Source organism: Pomacea canaliculata, linkage group LG14, assembly GCF_003073045.1.
Source record: "Pomacea canaliculata isolate SZHN2017 linkage group LG14, ASM307304v1, whole genome shotgun sequence".
Classification (NCBI taxonomy): Eukaryota; Metazoa; Mollusca; class Gastropoda; order Architaenioglossa; family Ampullariidae; genus Pomacea; species Pomacea canaliculata.
The window spans coordinates 11,611,594-11,635,498 of record NC_037603.1 but is presented as its reverse complement, the minus strand read 5'-3'; the positions used below and the strand labels follow the sequence as shown (position 1 = coordinate 11,635,498).

Here is a 23,905-nt window from a genome sequence, read left to right as displayed (position 1 = left end):
CTGCGCTGACAACAGTGATGAGAACTTTTGTGTCTTTCAAGATTGCACTTATGAAAAACCATTTACATGTGGCAACGGACAGGTAAATATAATAATACAAACAATAAGTTTTTGTTAAAACTTTTACTTTTCTCTCTTATCATGCCTGTTCTGTTTTTTTATTATCAATCCATTAAAGTCACCTCTTATTATATTATAAATATAAGCACAGAAATAAGGAGCCCAAGGGAGGCAATTCACTAGAGAGTAACTCTTCAGAAAATGCTGGAAGTCATTTCAGTGGACTAAGAAATTATTATTTATTACAGTGCAACAGAATCAGTCCCAATAAAATTAGTGAAGCCCATCTGTCCCGTTTTATTACCTTTGTGTAAAGGATTATCTCCCTTTGTTCATTTCTCGAATGGTTCTATATTTCTCACAGGAAAGACTACAAAATTTATCACGAACTTTAAACTCTCCGATCACATTGATTTTTATATCTTTTTGTTTTAACTATACATATTTCTTCTAGAAAACAGGCTTCAGGATCCTATGATCAATATGCGAATTTATTTTTCCTCATTTCTAAAAGCAATGACTCTGAACACTAGCTTATTTCGTTGTTTTTTTTTAATAGTGTGTGTCATCTCATGACCTGTGTGACGGGAAGCAGCAATGCGGAAACGGAGCAGATGAACTGTGTCCGAGGATGATGTATTCTACCAGAAATTATAACTCCCCTTCTCCACCAGTTCTTATAAACCTGGACAAGAACGGAAAATTGGAGGTTTTGAGCCTAACCTTGAATACAACAGATGACTTGTCATTGCCATGTCCACAGACACATTTCAAGTGTCCAGGCAGGTCCGTGTTTTGCATGCCAGTCTTTCTCCGCTGTAATGGTGTTTACGACTGTCCAGGTAAAGAAGACGAAGACCAGTGTGACAATTACCTGTGTCCCACCTTCTACCGATGCCGGAACTCGAAGGTGTGTGTCCATCCCAATCATTTATGTGATGGTTTTTACCAGTGTCCACTTCAGGATGACGAACTACTCTGTGACATTATCTGCCCAAGCAACTGCTCTTGTCATGGATTGTCTTTTCTTTGTACTGGCCAATTTCCAACGGAACATTTTCCTGAGCTTCGCTATCTGGATGCTACAGGAGCAGGTTTGAGACCAGAGGACACAATAACAAACAGAATGTTGATACATGTCATATTCGCACACTGTAACTTGTACAGTCTGGGCCCTATAACCCTGCCTAATTTAGTCATCTTGGATCTGAGAGACAATTTTCTGTCTGCTCTTCATGAATCCTATTTTAAATCTTTATCAAACTTGAAAAGTCTTGTGTTGTCTGGAAATCCTCTTTCAACATTTTTCTCATCTTACACGCCATGGCAAAATGCTCTGCCTTCGGTTGTGACAGTAGATATGTCACGTGTTGGTATTGATACACTTGATGTTAGAATGCTTGAAAGTGTTTTCCCTTCACTACAGCACTTGAACTTATCTGCGACAGGACTGAAAAAAATCGAAGGTGGAAGCTTCAAACTTCTCAAAAGTCTGAGGACAATATATCTTCGAGGGTGTCCACTGACAACTTTTCCAAGAGATATTTTCCAAGGACTAGAAAAACTCGAAAGTATAGACGCCGACAACTACAAACTTTGTTGCCCGCAAGTTTTGCCGGATGGATTCAATGTCCTCAACTGCCGTGCGCCACCAGACGAGATCTCATCCTGCGATGCTTTGCTTGGGTCCAAAACCTACAAAATATTCTGTTCCTTGTACTCTGCCATTGCTTTGATACTGAATGTTGGGTGCTTGGGGTACCGCTGTCTCTTTTGTAACTTAGACCATAAACGTCCCATTGGCATCCTTCTGACAAACCTGTGCGTGGCGAATTTTCTAACTGGAGTGTATTTAGCAATTATTAATATTGCCGACCTTTATTTTCAGAATTCGTTTCTCTGGCATGATGAACAATGGAGGAACAGCGTCCCGTGCAAGATTGCCGGCTTCATTGCTTGGCTTTCAAGTCTGGTCTCTGTCTTCACAATTTTTTTAATAACCCTCGACCGAGTCCTAGTTTTATATCCTCAGTGTCAGAGGCATCGTTGGTCAAACAAATCAGTTTTAATTCTGTCTTTTGTTGTTTCGGTTGTAGGGTTTCTCTTGACAGTTGTCTTTCTTTTGCCTGAGGGACACCCGTGGCATCTCTCTGGACTTAGCTCCATCTGTATTCCTCTTCTTCTTTCAAGTCCTACTTCTGAAGGAGGTGATTATGTTTTCAAAGCAATAATAATTCCAATGTTTAGCCTTTCTTTTGTCACAGGTTTTGGACAAGTACTGATACTTTTACGCGCAAAAAGTAAAAACGAGTTTCAAAAGCTTGTAAATCAAGAAATATCAGGTGACATTTACAGTGACACTCACCAGATACTCAATTTGATAATTTCCGACTTTCTATGCTGGTTTTTTATTGGCTGTCTTGGATTTCTGTCAGTGTATGGTGGTGTGTCTTTTTCTACAGAAATGAATGTTGCACTGGCTATTATTGTCATACCCTTAAACTCTGCACTTAATCCGATTCTGTTTATATTCAATTTATTTTGTGAACGAAATCGTCGGATAACCCAAGAACGGTTGATAAGTCGTTTAAAGCTGCAGGTCACGAAAACTGTTTCAAGCACTAAAAGTAGCCAATGTACAAGAATATCATAAAATGTTACATTAAAGAAAGAAAGAGTCACGATGTTCTCGATACAGGAAAAAAACAACAACAACTTTAAACTGTGGTTTTACTAGCTATCCTTTCTGAAGTCATTCTGTTTTCTCCCTACTTTTGCTAACAAAAGTTTTATATTAGACGTGCACTTTCATATTCATCTTCAGATAGATAAAGAGTAAGATATTTACATGTATTAGTAACCATAGAATCCTATAAAGTTTTTGAAGTTCCATAGTTAACATAAGAAAAAAATATTGGCCTCTTGTTGTAAATTTTATTTAATTTTTTAATATATTTAAGTCTTAGTCGCATCACACTAAATTTAAATTCTTTGATATGTGATGTTATCATATGGGCAACAAAGGTTCATCATTAGAACTATGTTATTACCTCGATATTTCTTTATTCCTAAATATTAAGCCATACTGCCTCTGAAAAAGCAGATTGTGATAAATAATGTGGAGCCTTTATTTTCCAATTTATGTCCATATCAGCAAGTAGTGCCCTCGTGAGCTCTTGTAAAGCGGTTCAATGAAATGAAGCAGATCATTTTCGATGCTAAACTTAGGAATAAAAAGCTTCGTAAAATACTGACAAATTTTAGGAAAAAATAACGATTAAAATGAATTTTAAATGCCAGACTTAAAACTTGAATTTTTCAAACGACATTCAATTCCAGTATTCTATTATGCCATTAATTTTCTGCATTAGTTACTGCAATCTACCAGCAGCAGAAAAAGTTAAAGTTAACATTGACGGGGAAATCAGGGCAAGAACAGACAAATTTTTACTCAAAAGCTCAGGTTCCTCTTATTATGTCGATTATTTACCTCCTCTACTTTTTTATTTGTTTTTACTGAATGGGCTTGACTATATGTATTTTCGTGTTTCACGAGAGTGCTTTAACTTTAAAAAAAATAATTATATTACTTACATAATTTGTTTACAGCAATAATAACTTTTGTGGTGCCAGTCTAAATAGCACATAACTTTTGTATGTGTACCGATAAGTAAAAGGTTTCCCTGATACGAAGGGGATACGAAAATTAGTCTTTAAGACAAGCACTGGTGGAAGTAATAAACCATTAAGCAATAATCAGAACTCAGACTGTCTTACGAACTGCTTGCAGTAAGTCAACAACGAATAATACATTAGCTTTATTATTGTAGTACAATAACCCATTTTGTTTTAAATATTCAAGAAGGTGACACATTTCGTTCAAAATCACATCTTACAAGGGGTTTTCCATCATTGAAGGATCCTGTTTCATAAATCCAGAACTAACATCCCTCTGTTCACCTTAAAGGCATGTGACATGATATGGCAGTGCACATCAGGGGTTAATACAGGGCCCTGTGTCCTGTCTGCTGAATGATGGCGCAGGGGAGAAAACTGTGTACAAGATGGCGGATGTCATGTCAGCCGTGTCTGCAGTTATTATCAGTGTCTTACTAAACCTAACACACTGTCATTTTTCAGGTGTACATGCCACAAGCCAAAGACTTTTAAAATAGGATACTTACCTCCCTTTATTTTACAGCCACAGGCTGAGTTATTTCCCTTAGTACTCCTAGAGTTGATACTTGTTGACAGTCCATGATGTACTCGATAACAGCGGCTTCTTATCTTATCAAGATTCTTTCGTGTCTAAAATGCATTCGTCTTGCCACAGCAAAAGGTTATATGAAAAGAATATTGTGACCAGAAACAAATTTTGGTTTAAATTAGAAGGTGGCACACGCCGTGGTGCTCGGTAGAGATACACTGTAAAGACATTAAGAAATCATCTCAAATTGTAGGAGCTTAGAATAATGAAGACAGGTGGATAAAAAAGGCTGATATAAAAGTCTGGACTCAAATGACATAACAGTATTATATAGCGACTTAGTTTATATTTTGCTTACATTAATGTTTATTATTTTCAAACGGGACTTCAACACTAATGCTTGATGAGAAATCCTGAACATATACAAAAGAGATAAATATTGCAAGTGTTGATACACAATTTACAGCAAGGTGGTGTTTTCAAGATTATTTTCATTACCTCTTTCTACGGCCTTTATGAATTGATGATATTGAAAACATGTTTTGACTGGCTAAGACTACTAAATACTTAATTATCTGAAAACTAAGTATCTTAAGGAGTTTTCTACACGTTTTCAAACATTATTTCAACCATTGCAGAAAAAAACGAATTAAGGGGGAACAATTTTTACTGTCTAGTATTTTTCTGTGATACTAACCCTACACAGAGCAATAATGCTCAATTTCTTCTCTACAGTATTATCAATAACAAGTCCACAAGCCTAGCCTGTTTTTTCCCAGTGTATCTTGCGTCAGAATATGTTATAGGGCTACTATGGCCAAGTCCAAGCCTAGCCTGTTAAGTTCGTGATACAAACTGTCAGTTCATCAAGTTGTGCTGTGCGATGTACACTGCCGGCTGCATATCCAAACGGGTGAACAAGAAAGTAGAAATCATATTTGCAAATCCTTTCTATCAGTTTCATCTTTATAGAAAAAATTTACATCAACACATCGACTGTGCTTTGCCAAAATGTGTTCGATTCGAAGTTTTACCAGTTGACATTTTGCTATGGTTATTTGTCATAATTTGTAATTAATAATACCATAAAGTGTCAGGATTTTAATATGAAATAAATAATAACTTTCTCATCTACATATTTGCGTTTCCTTTGTTTTTATTTGCTTGTTTGAAGGTCTTTTATTCTTTTGCGATAGATAACTTTGTAAGAAAAGAAAGAAAAGCAATCAGGCTAAGTACGTGAGTTTACATTTATCTTTCCTGAAAGACTACTCAAAACCCAAGAAGTAAACTAAACACATACCTAATAAGACTATAAAAAGTAAAGTCAAAAGTGATGAATGAATGCTACAAACAGAAACAAATAAAATAAACATGGGTGCAAGCGAGAGAATATTAAATATCAAATCCAACGACACTTTGAATAAGTGAACCGCACTAACCTTCACACTGAACGTTAGCTAAGATTTTTTTTTATCTTCCAAAATATTAATACTATCATATTATTAAAAAATAACAGCTTTTCTGCATACACACGTTGTAGGAGAATGATGGCAGAGAAAAAACAAAAGGAAGACTTGATTACTGCCCAAAACTAAACAATACAAGCAAGCAGCAAACTAATCAGAAAAGCGGACAGGGATTTATTTAATTAAAAATCATGTTCACGAGATATTTCAACAACTCTGCTATGAATTACTACAAGAAACATGAAGTCGTTTTGAGTTTCCTTCTTCTCTACATCCTTCAAGACACTCAACTGTTAACAGACTCCACTCTACTAAAGACTTCCAGTTCACCACGGACATAATACAAGTTCATGAGTTCACCCTCCAATACCAGACTGCTTCCTCTACCGATCATTCTTCTCATGATGACAACAGCAAGGACACCAGTATCGGATCTGAAGGTCCTCTTCTCGTGATTGAAGACGCCAACGACTGTAAGAATGTCCTGAAGGTCACAGGTCAACAGGGTTCAGTCAGCATGACCGACCTAGTGAGCACCACAAACAAGTATGAATGCACGATTGAAATTACAGTTCCAGAGAGTATGGTCGCCAAACTGAGACTAAAGTGGTTCAAAGAAAAGCCGACTGCTACTGTCGTCTGGAGGCACTTGATGTCGGTGTCAATGAAGTACTCCTGGAGTCTGGGTGTCAAACTGTACAGAAGAAAATAAAATGCAGAAAGCTACACAAGCCGTGTTAGAATGAAGGTATCTTATTCTCGAGACAATGGTGCCACACATCGTCCATGCCATTTCACTCTCAGCTTCACGGCAATTCCTAAACCTCAGCTGGAACTAATCTACTCTTCTGACCACGGAGGTAAGCTCGTATAAAAACAACAACAAACATCAAACCTCCCTAAAAAATGGTAGTCCTACATTTAACTAGAAATAATTAATCAATGCACAATTTTTTAACAGTTAACAACTTTCAGGAGTCTTAAAGTAAAACGAATGGTATCAACGACTTTCAAGTGTTGGTTTGCATATTGATACAATTATGAAGCCCACCACTGTCTTACATACCCCTCAAACAAACAAACAAACAAACAAACAAACAACAAAAAAAACAAGCACACACATACACACCTGGTGTGAATACATTTTTTGTGTTAAAGGCTACATTCAAACCCAGGATGGAACTGGAAAACCAAGTACCCACCTTTCCATGGACAGCTGGGTACAAGTCAAAGTACCTGATGACCACTACCTTTTGCTCAGTGTTTTACAACTTAAAACTGAAAATTACCTGGAAACCTGCGCCCCCGAACGAGATGTAGCGGAGATCTACCTGGGCGGCAACACCTCCACACACCTGGCCCTCAAGCTCTGTCTAACAGTACGACTGCCACCAACAGTTTACCAAACCACAGAGATGTTTGTGCATTTCCGTAGCAATTCTGAAGAAGAAAAAACAGGATTTCGAATAATATTCTCATTTCATCGTAACTCGTCATCACCACCGAAGCTTCCAGATGGCCGACTGAACTGTTCTGTCCCGGAGTGGCCCGACTTCCAACAACATTACTCCTGCAATTTTGTCTCCGAGTGTGTGGACCACGAGGATGAGAGGAACTGTCCATACACCAGCCCAGAGTGTGGTCCAGGTTTTGTTTCTACAGGTGAGGGTTGTTTTGTGATTGTCGGACATCTTCAAGCTAGTTGGTATGAAGCGAACACCTACTGCCTATCAAAGGAATGCGGTCTTGCAATTCTCAACACCAGACGGAAGCTGAAGATGTTTTACGATATTTGGAGAGCTTGAGACTGCCTTCGTGTATCTTGGTCTTCATAAAACTCCGAGTGAGATGCCAAGCATGTAAATATTATACTTATGTTAATGACATTGCTACTTATTTAACTGTAAATAATTTTAAATAATCGAGTGAAGGAGTGAAATCTCATTTACATATTTTAATAAGCCAAAACCTTCCAACAGCAAGAGACAGTACTTGTGACTATCCTTCTAATTAATAGATAAAACATAATTTTAATTCAAAAGAAAAATTATTAATATTACATTATTTAAATTGTCTTAGAAATTATATGTCGAGCTTTTTTGAAAACGTTTTAACTGTATAACAGCATACATTTTTTTTTTTTTTTTTTTTTGCTTTTCACTCGATGGTTTCAAATGATTATCCGGTATCCATGATGTTAGATAAATCTTTTATATAACCATTCTTGTTGCTTCAGTTGTTTTAAAATTTGGTACCTGCTTGTTTCAGATACGGACAGACACACCGGTGGACAGATAACTCTGTAGCATATTCTTTCCACTCGCGTGGAAAATTTGGATTTCCATCGTGCATGATGGTGAAGTTAGACACCTCGCAACCAAACGAAAACCCGTTTAACTATTTCTTCGATTCCGACAGTTGCGATGGTTACTCGTCGAACCATCCAGACATTTTGTGTGAGGTGGAGACGCACTCAGATGAGAACCGACCAGAGCAGCTCGTCACTTCTGCCCGCGAGGCCGACTGTCAGCAAGACGAGGGGCTTCCGCCATTGCCCCATGGGTCATAGCACACACGACTTCCTGTCCTGTGACGCCACATCCGCCTGCCTGGTTCACACGTACGGCTCGGTGACGGCCTGCTTAGAGTCTGTGACGTCACTTCCGCCTTTCTTCACCTGCAACAACGGCTTCGAAAGCGTGCCGTACACCCTTGTATGCGATTATCGCAGAGACTGTGACGACAACAGCGACGAGGACTTTTGCGTGTTTCCGCCGTGCGACAATCTCAAGGCTTATGACTGTGGGAACCAGCAGGTGACGAGGGCTTAGAAACAATATTTTTTTCTCTCATATGATTTCTCTCTCTCTCTCACTCCTGTCCTTCTCTCTCTCACGCGCTCAGATTTGCATGCCTTTATGTGGTCTATAGTATCTATAATAATTCTCTCCCTCTGTGTGTTTTCTATTCTAAACAGTGCATCAAGCAGGTCGAACAGTGTGATGGAACTGAACAGTGTGTCAATAAAGCAGACGAGCAGTGTGGCATTCTTCAAGAAGAAGAAGAAATGACTATTGTCATGAATAATCCTTCTCCCCCCGTCATAGTGGACATTGATCATGGGAAGCTTCTCGCGTTGGAAGGACCTTCTGACTGCCCAGACACACACTTCCGTTGCCCAGGAGCTGATGTCTACTGCATGCCTGTCTTTCTTCTCTGTAACGGCGTGCTCGACTGTCCTGGCCACGAGGATGAGACTATGTGCAGCAACTACACATGTCCAGGATTTTTCCGATGCCGGGGCTCCATTGTCTGTCTCCACCCCGATCACGTGTGTGACGGCCACCCGCAATGCCCACAGCAAGACGACGAACGTTTGTGCAGCATGGCGTGTCCAGCAAACTGCTCCTGTAACGGTCTGTCCTTTGTTTGTGGTGGACATTTCCTTGTGTCTGACTACCCACACCTCCGATATCTGGACGCAAGAGGATCTGGAATGTCCCCCTCAAATGTCGTTAACAATATATTTCTTGTTTATTTAAACTTGGCCAATTGCAACATAAGTCGTCTGATTGACCTGACCTTACCTAACTTGCAGCATCTTGACTTAAGTAATAACTCACTGACATTTTTTAATGACCATACTTTTTCTGCCCTGATCAATTTACGAGTGTTGTCTATGGGAGGGAATTTGCTATCTACTTTCTTTATGAGCTCAGTAAGCTGGAAGATACCTTTGCACACTGTGCTGACACTCGACATTTCGAGAATTTCTTTGAAAAATCTTAATTCTTAACCGCGTGGCTTCAATTTTTCCTAACCTGCAAAAGTTAAATTTGTCCAACATGGGAATCGATCTTGTAGACGGGGATTTTGCAGAGTTTAGTGATTTGAACTTGCTTGACCTGCGCGGTTGCCCGATGACCGAGATACATTCCACTGTGTTGAGAGGGGTCAACAAGTTGAAGGCAGTTCATGCGGATAATTACAAACTTTGTTGTCCACAGGTGTTACCAGATTATTTCAACTCTCAGAACTGCAAAGCTCCATTCGACGAAATTTCCTCGTGTGATTCTCTTCTTCGGTCCAATCTGTACCGCATATTTCTGTCTCTATTTGCGGGTTTGTCTTTGGTGGGAAATTTTTCCAGTTTCGTTTATCGGGTTTTTATTAAAAAAGTCTCAAGCAAGAATGGTTTTGATGTGTTTGTTACCAACCTGTGCATGTCTGATTGTCTGGTAGGCGTGTATTTGGCAGTCATAGGGGTGGCTGACACAGTTTATCAGGGTGCTTACGTGTGGCATGACAGCACCTGGAGGAGCAGCATCCCATGTAAAGCAGCAGGGATGCTGGTCTTGATGGCCAGTGAGGTGTCAGCGGTCCTTGTTTTACTCATAACCTTTGACCGCCTGCTTGTTTTACGCTTTCCGTTTAACGACTTTCGTTTAAGCAAAAGGTCAGCTCAGATTTCTTGTGTTGTGGTGTGGATGGCTGGATTTTTACTGGCTCTTGTTCCTTTCCTGCCTTTTGCCGAACGATGGAACTTTTACGGCCAAAATGGAATGTGTCTTCCTCTACCTGTTACAAGGAGAGAATTTTTAGGTCGTGGTTATTCGTATGGGATCATGGTCCTTCTGAATTTTGTGATCTTCTTACTAATAGGTTTGGGTCAAGCGTTGATTTTTTGGTCAGTTCGCGTGAATAGTATGTCAGCAGCCGACTCCACCAAGAAGGTCAATGACCTGACCATTGCCCGCAGGCTGATTACTGTCGCAGTGTCCGACTTCCTTTGCTGGTTTCCAATCGGAATGGTGGCCATCCTTGCTTATGTTGGTGTTTCAGTGCCAGGGAAGTGAACGTGGCTATGGCCATTTTTATCTACCCTCTTAAATCAGTACTGAACCCCTTTCTCTACACTCTCAACCTTGTTTTAGAAATGAGAGCTCAGGCCAAGGAAGAGAAAATGCTTCAGCTTCTTCTGCGCCAGAAAAAATTTAGTGATAACAAAATAGTCACTTAACACCATATTTAGCAGTTATGTGCTTTTATATTTGTTAAATGTTTCATATTTCATACAAATTCTTGCACGTTTAATTTTAACATCATTTTATTGAATGAAAGATAAATGTAATACAGAGAAGTAAACTTATAAGGCTTAAAACTTGAGAGATGAATGTGTAAAGATAGCTTAGATAGTATATGAAAGAAAGGCTGAAGCAGGCATACAAAAACAATCCAGACAAGAGGAACAATAAAAGACACAGATTAACTGTGCATTGCAAACAATTGTCAAAGAGACAAACAAAGAGACAATATATATCACTCTTTGTGTAACAAACATCCGGATATACTAAACTCATCTACAGGAGGAGTTTTCAAGGGACCTGCGATAGAAGAGAAAACAGCAGGCGGTGAATTTTTTCAAAGGAGGTAGCTTACAACGACCACCACAACCGGCAATGTTGTCTTTGTATGATGACAGCAACAACAAACCACAACACAGGCTCACGACCTATCAACAGGGAAATCCAAGGAATTGTTAATGAGTCTGTATGGCCAGTGGACACCATATAACTTTTTCTCCAGAATCCAGGTCCGGTTTGTTGTTTTTGTTGGAAACCAGAGATCAACTGTTTGAAACGCTTTCTGTGTTTACAGAATAATGAAATAATCTCCATCAAAACGCCGAAAGTGAGCCGACTGGCCCAGCAGTTTTTGTTTTTTTATTTGTGTGTACAAAGGCTTATCACGGATGTATATAGTATATTAAATATTAATCTGAATCAAACGTATTTTTTTTTTGTGTTAACTTCCTGTAAAAGCTGCATATTTTATTGTTAGCTTTTGTAATTATTCGCCAATTTTTTTTTTAGGTAATGTCTAGTAGTTTTAGCACTTTAAAAAAAACTTACAATGTTAACTTCAACGTATGAGTGCTCTGACAGATATATCAATAATAATAAAAAAACAATGTCAGACATCATTGCACAAAATGTGTTGGCAGTCCGTGACCTTGTATATGAGCTTCAATGAAGTGTCACTGGGAAGCATTTACTGTAGTTTTGCCATTATTTTCGGTTTGGTGAAAATCCTCAAGTCTCAAATGTCATCTGCCTTTTCATAATCAAGTTAATGAGTTTACCTTGGTGCCAGACTCTTTATCAGCTTCATAAAGAAAGTTTTCATAAAGAAAGGTTTATGACCTGCAGCCCCACACATTACCTTGAAATTCAAGGGCAATGGATAATTTTTATATTCCATTTGAATGTCATGTGAATATAGTAATGTCTGTTTGATTTACTGACTGGCTAAAATGCCTCCCACCCCACGCCTCCAGTAGATGGCACCCAGTAAATAAAATACAGCTTTGTCTTTAGTGTATAGTAATCCCGGCAGTGAAGTAGTCTCTGACAAAAATAAGAAAAACAGCAAATAGCATTGATGACATGCACAGCTGGGTCTAATTTGAAAAACAAAAATTGCTACACATGATAGTACACATTAAATGATTCAGTAAATATATTTTCCGAAAAGACATTGATACAATTACACGACGAATAAAAATTTATTCCACTTTGTTCCTATACCTTAATTGAGACTGATGCTGAAATACTAAATCAAATTTCTTTAGAATTTAGTTTCAAAATAGACACCTCAAACATTTAAAAGGCTTGAAATATTCTGCAAGAAATTTGCACGAATGAAAAAGTACTGCATGCTCTGTCGCCATGACGAACTCTATAGAAATGTATTAATGAACAATATGAAATTTATGTTCCTCAGAAAAATCTATCAACAAATTGGTTCTTTGCAGCCTGCTGCAACACATACACTTGCCAACCTTCTCACAGGCAGAAGATACAAGAGGTACTGGCAGCCAGAACCATCAATGATAAACTGATTTTTATCATTATTTTGTTTTTAATATTTTGTTTTGGGGAAGAACAGCTTGTGTGTGTGTGGGAGGGGATAATCAATATCGCCTTCATTTTTAAATGTTCTGTGTGAGCTTACGACAAATAAAACGCTGATTAATTGAGCTTAACTAATATTGGTGTTAATGAACTAAGTATTCAGAATTTATTTTCCGACTCCTTCACTATGGAACCTCACACTTGTTCAAAATAACTACGTCTGTCATATATCCTACAAGGGGAAATATTAGTGCCAGGCCACTGTATACAGGAAACTGCATGATTGAACAACCATTTCATAGGAATATCCAGCACTCCGTGTAGGCCAATAGCACTCTGCTGCTGGCCATGTATCAAATATCAGCCTCTGGGGAGCTTGAGGGGTAGGATTGATGTTAGATAATATAACAGAAAACCAGGAACAAGAAATTAGAATCAGAAGCTAATGGTAGAGATGGCAATAAAAATCTACGACAAAAACATTTGTGGCACTTTCAATCAGCAGATAAAAAAAAAAAGCTTTTAAGGAACAGACATGCAACCAAAACAAACTTGCAAAAATGAATAAAAACAGTGGCACTACATGAAAAGCAATCAGCAGAGAATAAAGCAACACGACATGAAATAAAAAGACTGACATCACATGCATTTTTTTCTCTGTTAAATCTTTCTTTCAAGTGCACAGACAAAATATAGCCAATATCATAACAGCTGTGATTTTTAGCATCTCTAGTTTTTGTAATTCCATGTCAAAATTTGAGTGATTGTCACTCCTAGCTCTCAAATGTTAGTTTATTACTTTGATACTAATGGCACATCCTACATTTAGGTATAAAAATGATGCAGAAAACTTAAAATTTCTTTCAGATTTCATCGTTACCTGGAACTGCTAATGAAACCCTGTTCATATTTTCCAGCTGAGAGGTCACAAAGAACAATTATATTTTTCTAAACAAAAGTTTATTTCACGTAATGCACAATGTATTGAGCAGACAGTACATAATCATAATAAAAAATTGTTGGTATAATGACTGGCTTACATGGGGTTAAGCAGTACACGGTGGTTGGAAAGCAGGTAAACATTAAAACTTGTCCACATTTACTGAACCCCACAGACAAACTTGGCAAGTTGACGTTAGCATGTACACAGATCAATCTCAAGGCAGCATGGCAGTGAGATGAAAGTCACTCACTTCATGAGAAGGGGTGCACTACAAGAAAATTTTGTTCCAAACCTATCAAGACCTTCGTTAAAAAAACAAAACAAAATCACTGTCTAGGTCACATTATCTCAGACTATTGATGTTTTTCGAGAGTAGAATGAATTCTTGCCTTCCTCACTGGCATTTATGTTGGAAAGAAGTGTGGCTTGGACAGTGAATGAAGTGGAACGAACAAGTGGGTAAATGCAGAGTTAAATTTTACTGACTGGACAGGTTTGTTTCAATCCTTACTGGCACTTCCTCACAGCCTTAATATGCGGTTTCAGCACAAATGTCATGGACTGAAGGCTGGAAGAAGCCAAAAAGTATCGAGGTGCTAGCTTGTGCCAAATTGGTGTGTGACCTTCTCACTGCTGGTTTAGAAAACCAGCGAAAATGCAAGCAGAAGTACCTGCAGCTGCTCTATGTCGGTAAAAATAAATGAAGTTATAAAACTCTCCACTCCCTTTTCCCCCATCAGCCCTCAAGAAAAATCTAACAAGCACCCTCGTCCAACATGAATGACTTTGCCAACTTCCACTGCCACTCCTTCATCACTGTGGCTTCTGATAGCCCAGGCAAACACTCAAGACAAACACCTGTGGCTAGCTTTGATTGAGCACTATCAATTATACCAAGAAAATATTTGAGGTGTTGGTATGCTCTTCCACTCACAAGGCGAAAAATATCTGCAGGCAAGAAGACATCAGAATGGACAGCTCAGCATGGTAATTACATGCTGCCAAAAGAAACTTGGCAAATTCGGTTTCACGAGTTAACTGTACAGACACAATATTGTAGACTGCTTTACACAACTGCTGGCAGACATTTTACTTTGTATGCAAACTCAAGATGACGCAGCAACAATTTCAGCACAATTATTAAAATATGATAAGTGGAAGAAGTGACAGCACATCACATTTTAAAATAAGCCGATATCAAAGACAAAAATTTAACATTATAAATCATTAGTTTATCCTTGGAGGCCTGAATGATGTTTGTCACTGATGTGGGTCATATGGGCAAGCATCACTACTGAATAATGATGGATACCATTAGAGGCCTCGTACATACACTGATGACCAACAAAAACTTGTACTGCTAGTTTGCAGTTTATGGGATGGGACAAGGATAGGGAATAGAGAAGGGACAGGAAAAGAAATGTACAGGCAGGATTATTCTGGGGTATGACATCTCATTTATGTGAGTAGATGGTGACGAAGCATTAAGCCTTGCTGCAGTGCTGATGGAAAGGTTATGAACAAGTCACATGGCAAGCACTGTTTCAAGTCTGAAACAACAAAGACATTTTTCTTCAAACATCATCACATGGTCAGAAATGTGCAACATTGTCTTCAGATCACACATCTGTAACAATCAAAAATATGCTAGTGGAATGATACATTTTAAAGCAGCTCTAAAAAACAGATATCTCACAGAAAATGGACCAAAAACAGCACAAGATATTTTTGTTTCTTCCAGTTCAAATTGAAAAAATACAAAATAAAAAATAAGTCTTCAAAGAACATGCAATGGCATTGTTGTACATAGATTCAAACTGTAAAAGTACAGTATTACAAAATATGGCTTCCAGGCTGAATGGATGGTTATCAGTATGCCAACATGCAGTAAAGGCAAATACACATACAGATGTGACCCACTGATAGTGAACATCCCAACCAAAACTTACAGAAAGAACCAAAACAGACATTCTGTAACAGAGATGGGAAAATTCATGATGGATTATCCACATGGACTTCTGTTAATATCACTCATGATTTGAGGAATTGGATATTTAGCTAAGTCATGTTTCATAAAAAAGGCGCATTGGAAAGAAATACAATGTTTCTGCACTTCTGAAGACTGAAATTGACCTGATTTTCCATGACAGTCTTCCTCAGCACTCTTTACAATTTATCCTTCACACTAAACATTTTTATTTCCCCCAAGTGTTTTCTATATCTTTTGTTTCCTGATCTGACGACTAAAAAGGCTTATCATCACATCATCTCTTTTGCAGTTTTTTCCAACCCTTATTTTTCTCTTCATCAGAAAGCAAGAAAGAAGAATGACAGAATAAAAAAATATATGAGAGATAATACTGAATATAAAATGCAAACGCAGGTTTTTGATGGGCAATCATTTTTGAAGTCTTCCAACAAAAGTCACAACACTTTCAAAGCAATAAATTGTCATCCTGCACATAAAATTCATGCACAAGTTGGAAAAAGAAAAGAGCACCAACAAAGAATATTGATAAGAGACAAATACAAGCACTGAGGCAGTAAAGACATACTTTGATTCTCTGAACACACAGAAGACAAAACCAAATCTGCACAAATATTTAGCCCTGTCATGCGATACCAAACATGCCATTTACATAAAATCAGTCCCGGCATTAATAATGCTCCTTTCTTTGTTCACTTCAGGCAGCTAAACTACTTTGATAAAAAAGAAAAAAGACAGATGAAAGTAAAGTTACTTAAAAACTGCATTACAGTAAGATACCATTCAAACTGGTTACAGAAAAATAAATGAAACTGTTAAAAAGCATAATAAAAACGTGCCAAATCACAGCTTTCAAAAGCAAGCAGCGTGGTAAGAGATCTTGTTGAAGATCTGGAATTTTGAAATGCGGCACCAAATGTGCAGATTCATTTGTGCAGAGTATAATAATGCCAGCCATGCTTTCTGAAAGTCAGAAAATGTTTGAGCAATGCATTTATTGTGTATAAATTATGCAGAAATTGCCAGTACCAAGCCACCAACTATATGGTCACACAACTACGCCTGTATCAGATTGTTTCCTCAACTTGTTGCTATGTTACCATTGCGTTTGTTGTTTAAATCATGTTCTAACTTAGGATTGTAGAAAAATACTTGTGTTAATATTTAAACTTTACGTTTGCTTCAAGATATACACAGACTTTCTTAGTTACATTCCGCAAGCAACCAAAGGAATGCTTAGCTCATCAACTTAATTATCAGATCTTCAAGAACTTAGCAGGCAACCAGTACAAAGTATAAGGTTTCATGAGAGCATTCCACTTTCTGGAAATCGCTGCTGTGCACAATATCTTCATGCATTTAATACAATTAATGTTCTGTTATATTTTGTTTTGTTGGATTTCTGGGTTTTTTTCTTGGTGTGGGCTTGGGCTTCAACGTCTATGAAATGGTCTGAAGAATATGAAAAAACAGTAAAGAAAACGAAAAGGACAAATGTTTACGATTCTGCACAGTAAGAACAATCACAAAGAATTTTGATTTACCACTGTCTAAAAACACTTTTTATGATAACCCTGCATGGCATACAAGGCCACTGAGAACATTCAGAAGCATAACAAAAAATGGCTTTAACGTACAGCAGAAATATAATCAGCAGTAAAGCAACAGTACACTGTAAAGCAATATGTTCTATTTTCTTGTAGACCTCTCTTTTTGTGTGTGTACTGAATTTTCCACGCAAAACTAAATTTTACAGCCCTTCTTGGAAGATGCTTAAAATTGATTTGAAAGAGACTTCATGGAACGAATGTTATTCTTTAGCAATATTTTTTACTTATACAGCACCATCTGCCACATCTGAACGTTTTAAATTAAGATTAAGACAGAAAACTCTTAGAAAATGTGCTTTAACACTCTAGTTTGGCATAACAAGATGACAGTTGCCCAGAAAACATCTACCCTGGTTAATGTTACCCCTTACCTCATGATTTTATTACAAGCATATTTCCATTGCAATGAAACTTTTTCATAAACAAAAAATGATGACAAAGAGGGAAGACTGCTGCCCGAAATTTATAAAAAGCAGAGTCTTAAAAATTGGGGAAGGGGGCAAAAGATGCTTATGCACAAGTATGTACAAAGTTGTCATCCAGTCTCACATTGTTTGTTGTACTTGCTGACTCCTACAACAGACATATGCCCTTACAAAGCAACAAAACAATAGACTAGCACTTTTCAAAATGACAACATGTATTTACAAGTTCTCCAGCAATCCCAGGTAAAAATGAATAAAAAGGGTTCAAATTAATTGGATTTGGAAAAAAAGTTTGTGTCTTATGATGTGTATACATCAATGTACATCAACAATTACATAAAATTCATACAAACTGTCCGTGCTATAACCCCACATAAAATCTTAGTGCTAGTTGTGTTAAGAATGGATCTTTCCATGTCCAGTTTCAGTAGGTCTTCAATTACATTGGAAAATTGTAAAAAAATGTTTTAAAGGAATTTACTTGAAATGTCCCTTAGCCTACCAATTTATTTACCACTGATAAGCCCTATGAACTATATTCCTAAGTGCATAATTTAAAAATTCACCTGTGGCTTTTTACTTCAACACATGGATTTTAAAATGTACTCTCATCTCAACCTCATCTTCCTTGTATATTAGATGGACATGTGAGAACAGCTATCACAAGGTTCCAGAAATATTTTCCCAAGGAAAAATCCTTTACAGATGAACCAGCTTTGAAAACTATTTAGGTGACTACTAAGCAATATAAGCACTCCATCCATCTTGTCTGACCAACATATTGTGGTCAACAACAAATAAAAAGGGTAAAGCTTGATTGCATCACCAATTTTTGGTCCCTTTCTGTGAAAAACAACAGATTGCACTCCCAACAAACTACCCTAATCTCATTTTCTATAATTGGGATGAAATACATTATTTACAAAATGTTTATTTAAAAAAAACCTTAGTAAAACAGTTCTGACAGTTGAAGAATGTAAAGTTGGTATAAAGCATACTCATATGAGTCAAAAATAAAAATGACTAGGTAATATTAAATATTGCAACACAGGAGGTTGTTATGATGAAAAGAAACACAATATTTGTGGTCTTTCATCTACACTATTTTTTAACTCCATATCTCACTCTCGCCTATTAAATAAGTTCCTGTGTTCTGTCTGCAAATAAATTACTGCCCAGATATAAGCCTCATCCTTTAATTCTTTAGGAATAATTTTCACATGCATATTTTCCTCATTTCTTAACATCCCTCAATTTAAATATAAAAATACAATGTCACATTTTCGAAACCTTGAAAGTGTCTGTGGTGGTTCAAATCAAGGTAAGGTACTGAAGTCCAAACTGTCATTAAAAGCATTGATTACTACACTAATGACAATGCCATCATAAGAACCAATTTAAAAAAAAAAACAGCGTGTTGTATACAGTAAATATTCTATAACTCCACTAAAATATGAACATACCATATTTTCATCATGGAAAGTCACTTCATCAATGTATAACAATAAAGTAAAAATATCAGTCTAAGATCCCAGATAAAAGCCCATGTGTTGCCCACTTTCTAAACAATATTTACCGTTACTCAAGACAAGCCTAAGTGAAAAGCCTGCTGTGTATTATCCAGTTGTCCTTTTAATAACCATTACTGATGAGCCAGCATAACCATTTGTCAGTTGACAGCAGTGAAGGAAGGAATCAATGATCCTGTATTCTTTAAACCTCTGGAATTTAAAAAGGACTGAAGTACCGTAACAATGAAGGCTCACATCACTGTTGAAAATGTGGTCGTCTTCCGACCAGCACTGGTGTCAGCCAGATTAGACTGCCACAACCTTCTCCAGTCTAAGCTCTTATCTAGTATAAACCATACACTAACCTAATCCACTAAACATTTGCACAAAAATATCTTACAGCAATAAAAAGTGCTGCAAACTTCTTTGTTCTTGAAAGCCAGTGGTTGCACAAGCAAGTGCTAAATATGAGAAAACCAATTTCCAAAAGAGCAGCATTCAGATCTCCTTAACTCAGAAAAAAGAACATTGCAGAATAGCAATATTGAAAAGTGGGGCAAAAAAGTGTTCATTCTGATTCAGAAGACACAATTATACACTATGCATACATGAAACAACATGCATGTTGCTTTAAGCATTGGTGCAACTTCCAATTTCACTTCCAACCAACATGTTTCTTGACTATTCCTGTCACTAATACAAAAGCATGGCTTACTTAAGATATTAATCCACGAAAGCTCATGGAATTTTAAGTTCAATACTGTTTGCATCTTTCAAAGATTCTGATCACACTGGGCTGTTGATTCATCATGGTCTTCAAATAGGTTTGAAAACAGAAAAGGGAAGTGGGAGAAAAAGCAGACATAAGTTTTTATTTCCACCAGGCAGTAAACTTACGACAGTCACAGACTTCAGCTTCCCTACCCCTAATGGCCTTGGTCAACAAGGGAATATGTTCCCCTGACAGTAACACACACATACATACCACTGGGGTTTAAGGAAAAAAAAAACAAAAAAGAGAATGAGGGGAAAATTAGCCATGTCCTTGTCCTCATCCATTTATGAGTGCTGCAGCATTTCCCATGAGGCTTTAGTTCTCCGTCTTGGCATCAGCTGTTTCTTCTTTTTTCTCCTCCGACGCTGGCTCATCAGCTTTCTCCTCTTTCTTTTCCTCTGTTTGTCCATCTGTGTCTTTTTTCCCATCCTCTTTTTGACTCTCCTTTTTCAGGTCATCATCCTCATCTTCTTTAACATCACCATTCTCTTTCACCTCTTCACCGCCTTCTTCCTTCTTCACTTCTTTTTCCTCTTTTTTGCCTTCTTCTGCTTTGGGTTCCTATTATAGCAAAACAAAAAAGCAATTTTATAGTTTCCACTGTTTTATGCAGATAACTGAACACTGCAACACACTTAATTATTTAAAAGTGGTTTACTACACATACATGTGCACATATTTACCCCGACTTTTCTAAATCAATCACAAATCTATTATAGACAATATCCATCCCAGCAAATATTATTCAGTCTCCAGGCCATTGCAACTATTATAATATCTTAACCACCACCACCACCATCATCAACTCACCTCTATGCCACCTGGGCCACGATATTTCTTCGTGCGCTTGATAAAGCCACTTTCTATAAGGCTGTAGGCCATGTCAATGAGGGTCTCCTTAGCATCACGGGGCTCAATGCCCAGAACTTCCTTCATCTACACACAGAACATTTAAGTTAGGTCAATCAAACTCACTCTTTTATCCAAAGCAAAAGCATTAATTTTCCCTGACAATCTAGCATGCTTAAAAAGCAGAATGTCTGAGTACCTTCAGTCTTTTCTTATGAAACAATGAGGGCAGAAGAGGGATTTAAATCCTTTTACTTTAGTGTCTAATGTCTTCCCTTCCTTGGTTCTATAGTTCACAGCAGTCACACATTTCCACTTCACTTCAATGGCTGAAGTAGCCTTTTGGGAAAATAAGAGATTTTTCAACAAAAGCTACTCCATAACTATTTTTGTCTCCCTTTAGTAGGTCTATGAGGTATTGATAATTCTACAAGATGACTCACTCGCTTGTTGTCAAACTTGTGGACCTTGTTGATCTGAGGAAGGATCATTTTGATGGTCTTATCAAAGACTGAAGATAAGTAAAGCGCAAAGTAGGGACAGTTCACTGTCGGTACTCCATAGCCTGTGCAAATGAAAATCACACATTTAGCAATGTCCTCCCTTGAACTGCCAATGCACATGCACAAGCATCAGTAAAGGTGCAAAACTTAAATTCAAATACACAGCTCGAACAGTTTTTATTGATATTTTCTCTGTGCCTTAGGGAAATAAGATTTAACAATTATTATTGTCTAAAAAGCACCTTAAAAGAAAAGCAGTCAGCAGAGCAGTTTCATGGTTTTTCCTAATGGTGCTAAACAGCACATCTAATTCACAAATAATGAGAGCTCACTGGACAATCATCTTAACCAAAGTAATATTGCATATGTATGAACTGACTCAATCATCACCTTCTGGCCACAGATAAACATAAAAATATATAAACCAATAATGATTATTAAAGACTGATAAATATTAAAATTACATGAATACATCACCCACCTTGAGGCTTGAATTCTTTGGCCAAAATCTGTGCCATCTCCTTCATCCACATGTTGGTGTTCACAATCAGATGCCTGTTTCCTGCAAATATTTTGTAAAGTGTTAATTACATCTTTATCCTTTAAATCCTTAACATTTTTATATTAATTTCTCCTTATCATTTCATTTTATTTGCTTCCACCTCCCTATCCACAATCCAGATATTCTGATTAATGTAAGGCTATAAAGAGTAAAAATCGTTTTCTTACAGAAAATGTGCCCTTTCGTTTCCAGTTGTAATTTTAAAGCTTGTTTAAAAACGTCAATCTATGTCTGGTTCAGTGGGTGAGTTATGGATTATACCTGTGGTGCACAAATGCATCAAAGATTTAAGAGGGAGAGAAAATGAAGATTCCTACCTGCAGCCTCTGGCAAGGTCATGGCCTTGATGTGGCAGCAGCCACATCTCGAACATCTACCAGGGCAAAGTTTAACTTTGGTACAGCTGGCAAGGACCTCTCCAACAGTCGCTTCAATACCTGTTCACAAAGGATGGTTCATGAATGCACAAAGCTTTGAAATCCTGCTATTCTTCTATGCTTGTTATTTGTGTAAATATGGCATAATTATAAAATTTGTAGCATGCAATTTTTTAAAAGCATATTAATAATAATAATAAGCACTTATAATGCAAAGCATCATGACCAAGATAGATTGCACTCTCTGCACAGACCAATAATAACTGAAAGATAACAGTGGACAGTGAAATATGTATAGAACAACATAAAGATGAGGTATAAGAGTAGAATGTAAAGCAATGTATGAACATAGGAAGGGATGTAGATACTATAAACAGTGTAATATGGAGTCGTTAACATGAAGGTTAGAATGAAGTACTATCCGAGAGTAAACAATAGTAATTCAATAGAAAAATCTCAAAGATCTCACTCACCTCCATGCTAGTACACTGAGAGCCATGCAACACAGGACCCATGACATATGCAGGATTTATGACAGCCAGTTCTATTTTATCTTCATCTGCACAAGAAAAAGGTATGCAAGTACATAAGGCTGATATGTGCAAACAAATGGAACAACAGCACCCCAAAAAGTAGAAGACATATAATCGAGACTGTAGGTATGAAGAAAAGGGTAAATTGTTACCCCTGAGGCAACATGGGGAAATCTTTCTTCTAGAGAGTCTTAACTACTAAGCATGGAGCAAAAATTATAAACTGGTGGCAAAGATGGCATTGGGTAAGTGACATAAAACAATATACCCAAGATTTGGATACCAATCTGATGCTATGGAGACAAAATGTTTTCCATTATTTCCCAAGAGAGACAATGTACCACTGATTTATAACAATGACTCCCTGTTGTTAGTGATTTCAACTCCAAAGCAGATGTTCGCTAGATTAGGGCCCTGCTTCAAGTCTGTCATGGGAAAACTCTCCCTACCCACCAAGCACAAATGGAAACTTGATTATCGGGAAATTAAAGGTGGTATGAAGAAAAAGTTGGCTTTGCTCTCCACAAGCCATGCTCTACATACAGAGAAACACTTACATTTATTGCACCTACAGCCATGAATCTCATTACTTTTTACTGATGATGATAATTATTGAATATATAAGTAGATAAAGTCAAGATAATGAAAAAAATGTAAAAATACTCGTGTTTTATTTTCTGTTTTCCCAAGGATAAAAATAAAGGTTGTTTTAAGTAAATCATAAAAAGCACAAAAAATATTTTCAATGCCATTTTAACAAGAAACTGGAATTGAACCATTTGATATTTTGCTTTGCATCTTTAATTTTTTCCACAAGAAACAACTGAATAAACTGAGTTATGTCCAAATCTATCTGGTCAACCATCTAGCTGTCATTTACTAGTGTACCTGTGACAGACTGTCAAAGACTATTATGAAGATGATGGATGACGATAGCAAAACTCACCTGGGAGTTCTTTGATAAAGTCCCATGCTGCCTTTTCTGCCAGTGTCTTACTTTTGGCATATGCATCCAGTGTTTCGACATCACTCCAGTCTTCTTCAGTGTGGACCTTGTCACTAGACTGATTGCTCCCTTAGGATGAAAAAAATGTCTCATCTTCTTTATGAGAAATTTTGCTATTTCCTCTAAGCTTTATCAATGTCTTTTATTTAATTAATGAAAAGAAATGTTAACTTA

The 23,905-nt window shown here is 37.3% G+C and overlaps 2 protein-coding genes across 2 annotated transcripts; one reads left to right on the top strand and one right to left on the bottom strand.

The window, feature by feature from the left end:
- Window positions 1-6,898: 6,898 nt before the first annotated feature.
- LOC112554798 (G-protein coupled receptor GRL101-like) lies at window positions 6,899-13,909 on the top strand. The gene is made up of 3 exons (XM_025222842.1): window positions 6,899-7,595; window positions 8,005-8,552; window positions 8,714-13,909. The coding sequence occupies exons 2-3, from the start codon at window positions 8,160-8,162 to the stop codon at window positions 9,530-9,532; spliced, it is 1,212 nt and encodes a 403-aa protein (XP_025078627.1). The 5' UTR covers window positions 6,899-7,595; window positions 8,005-8,159; the 3' UTR covers window positions 9,533-13,909.
- Window positions 13,594-23,794, bottom strand: LOC112554799 (neurofilament medium polypeptide-like). Its single transcript, XM_025222843.1, is given in 8 exon segments — window positions 13,594-20,462; window positions 20,712-20,837; window positions 21,194-21,315; window positions 21,735-21,815; window positions 22,133-22,168; window positions 22,171-22,252; window positions 22,666-22,751; window positions 23,672-23,794. Coding segments are annotated over 7 exon segments (735 nt in total). The 5' UTR covers window positions 22,708-22,751; window positions 23,672-23,794; the 3' UTR covers window positions 13,594-20,216.
- Window positions 23,795-23,905: the final 111 nt, after the last annotated feature.

Coding starts and splice junctions, on each gene's coding strand:
- LOC112554798 (XM_025222842.1), top strand. CDS start 8,160: ATGGTTACTCGTCGAACCATCCAGACATTTTGTGTGAGGTGGAGACGC. Junction 8,553..8,713: donor ATGACTGTGGGAACCAGCAG/GTGACGAGGGCT, acceptor TATTCTAAACAG/TGCATCAAGCAGGTCGAACA.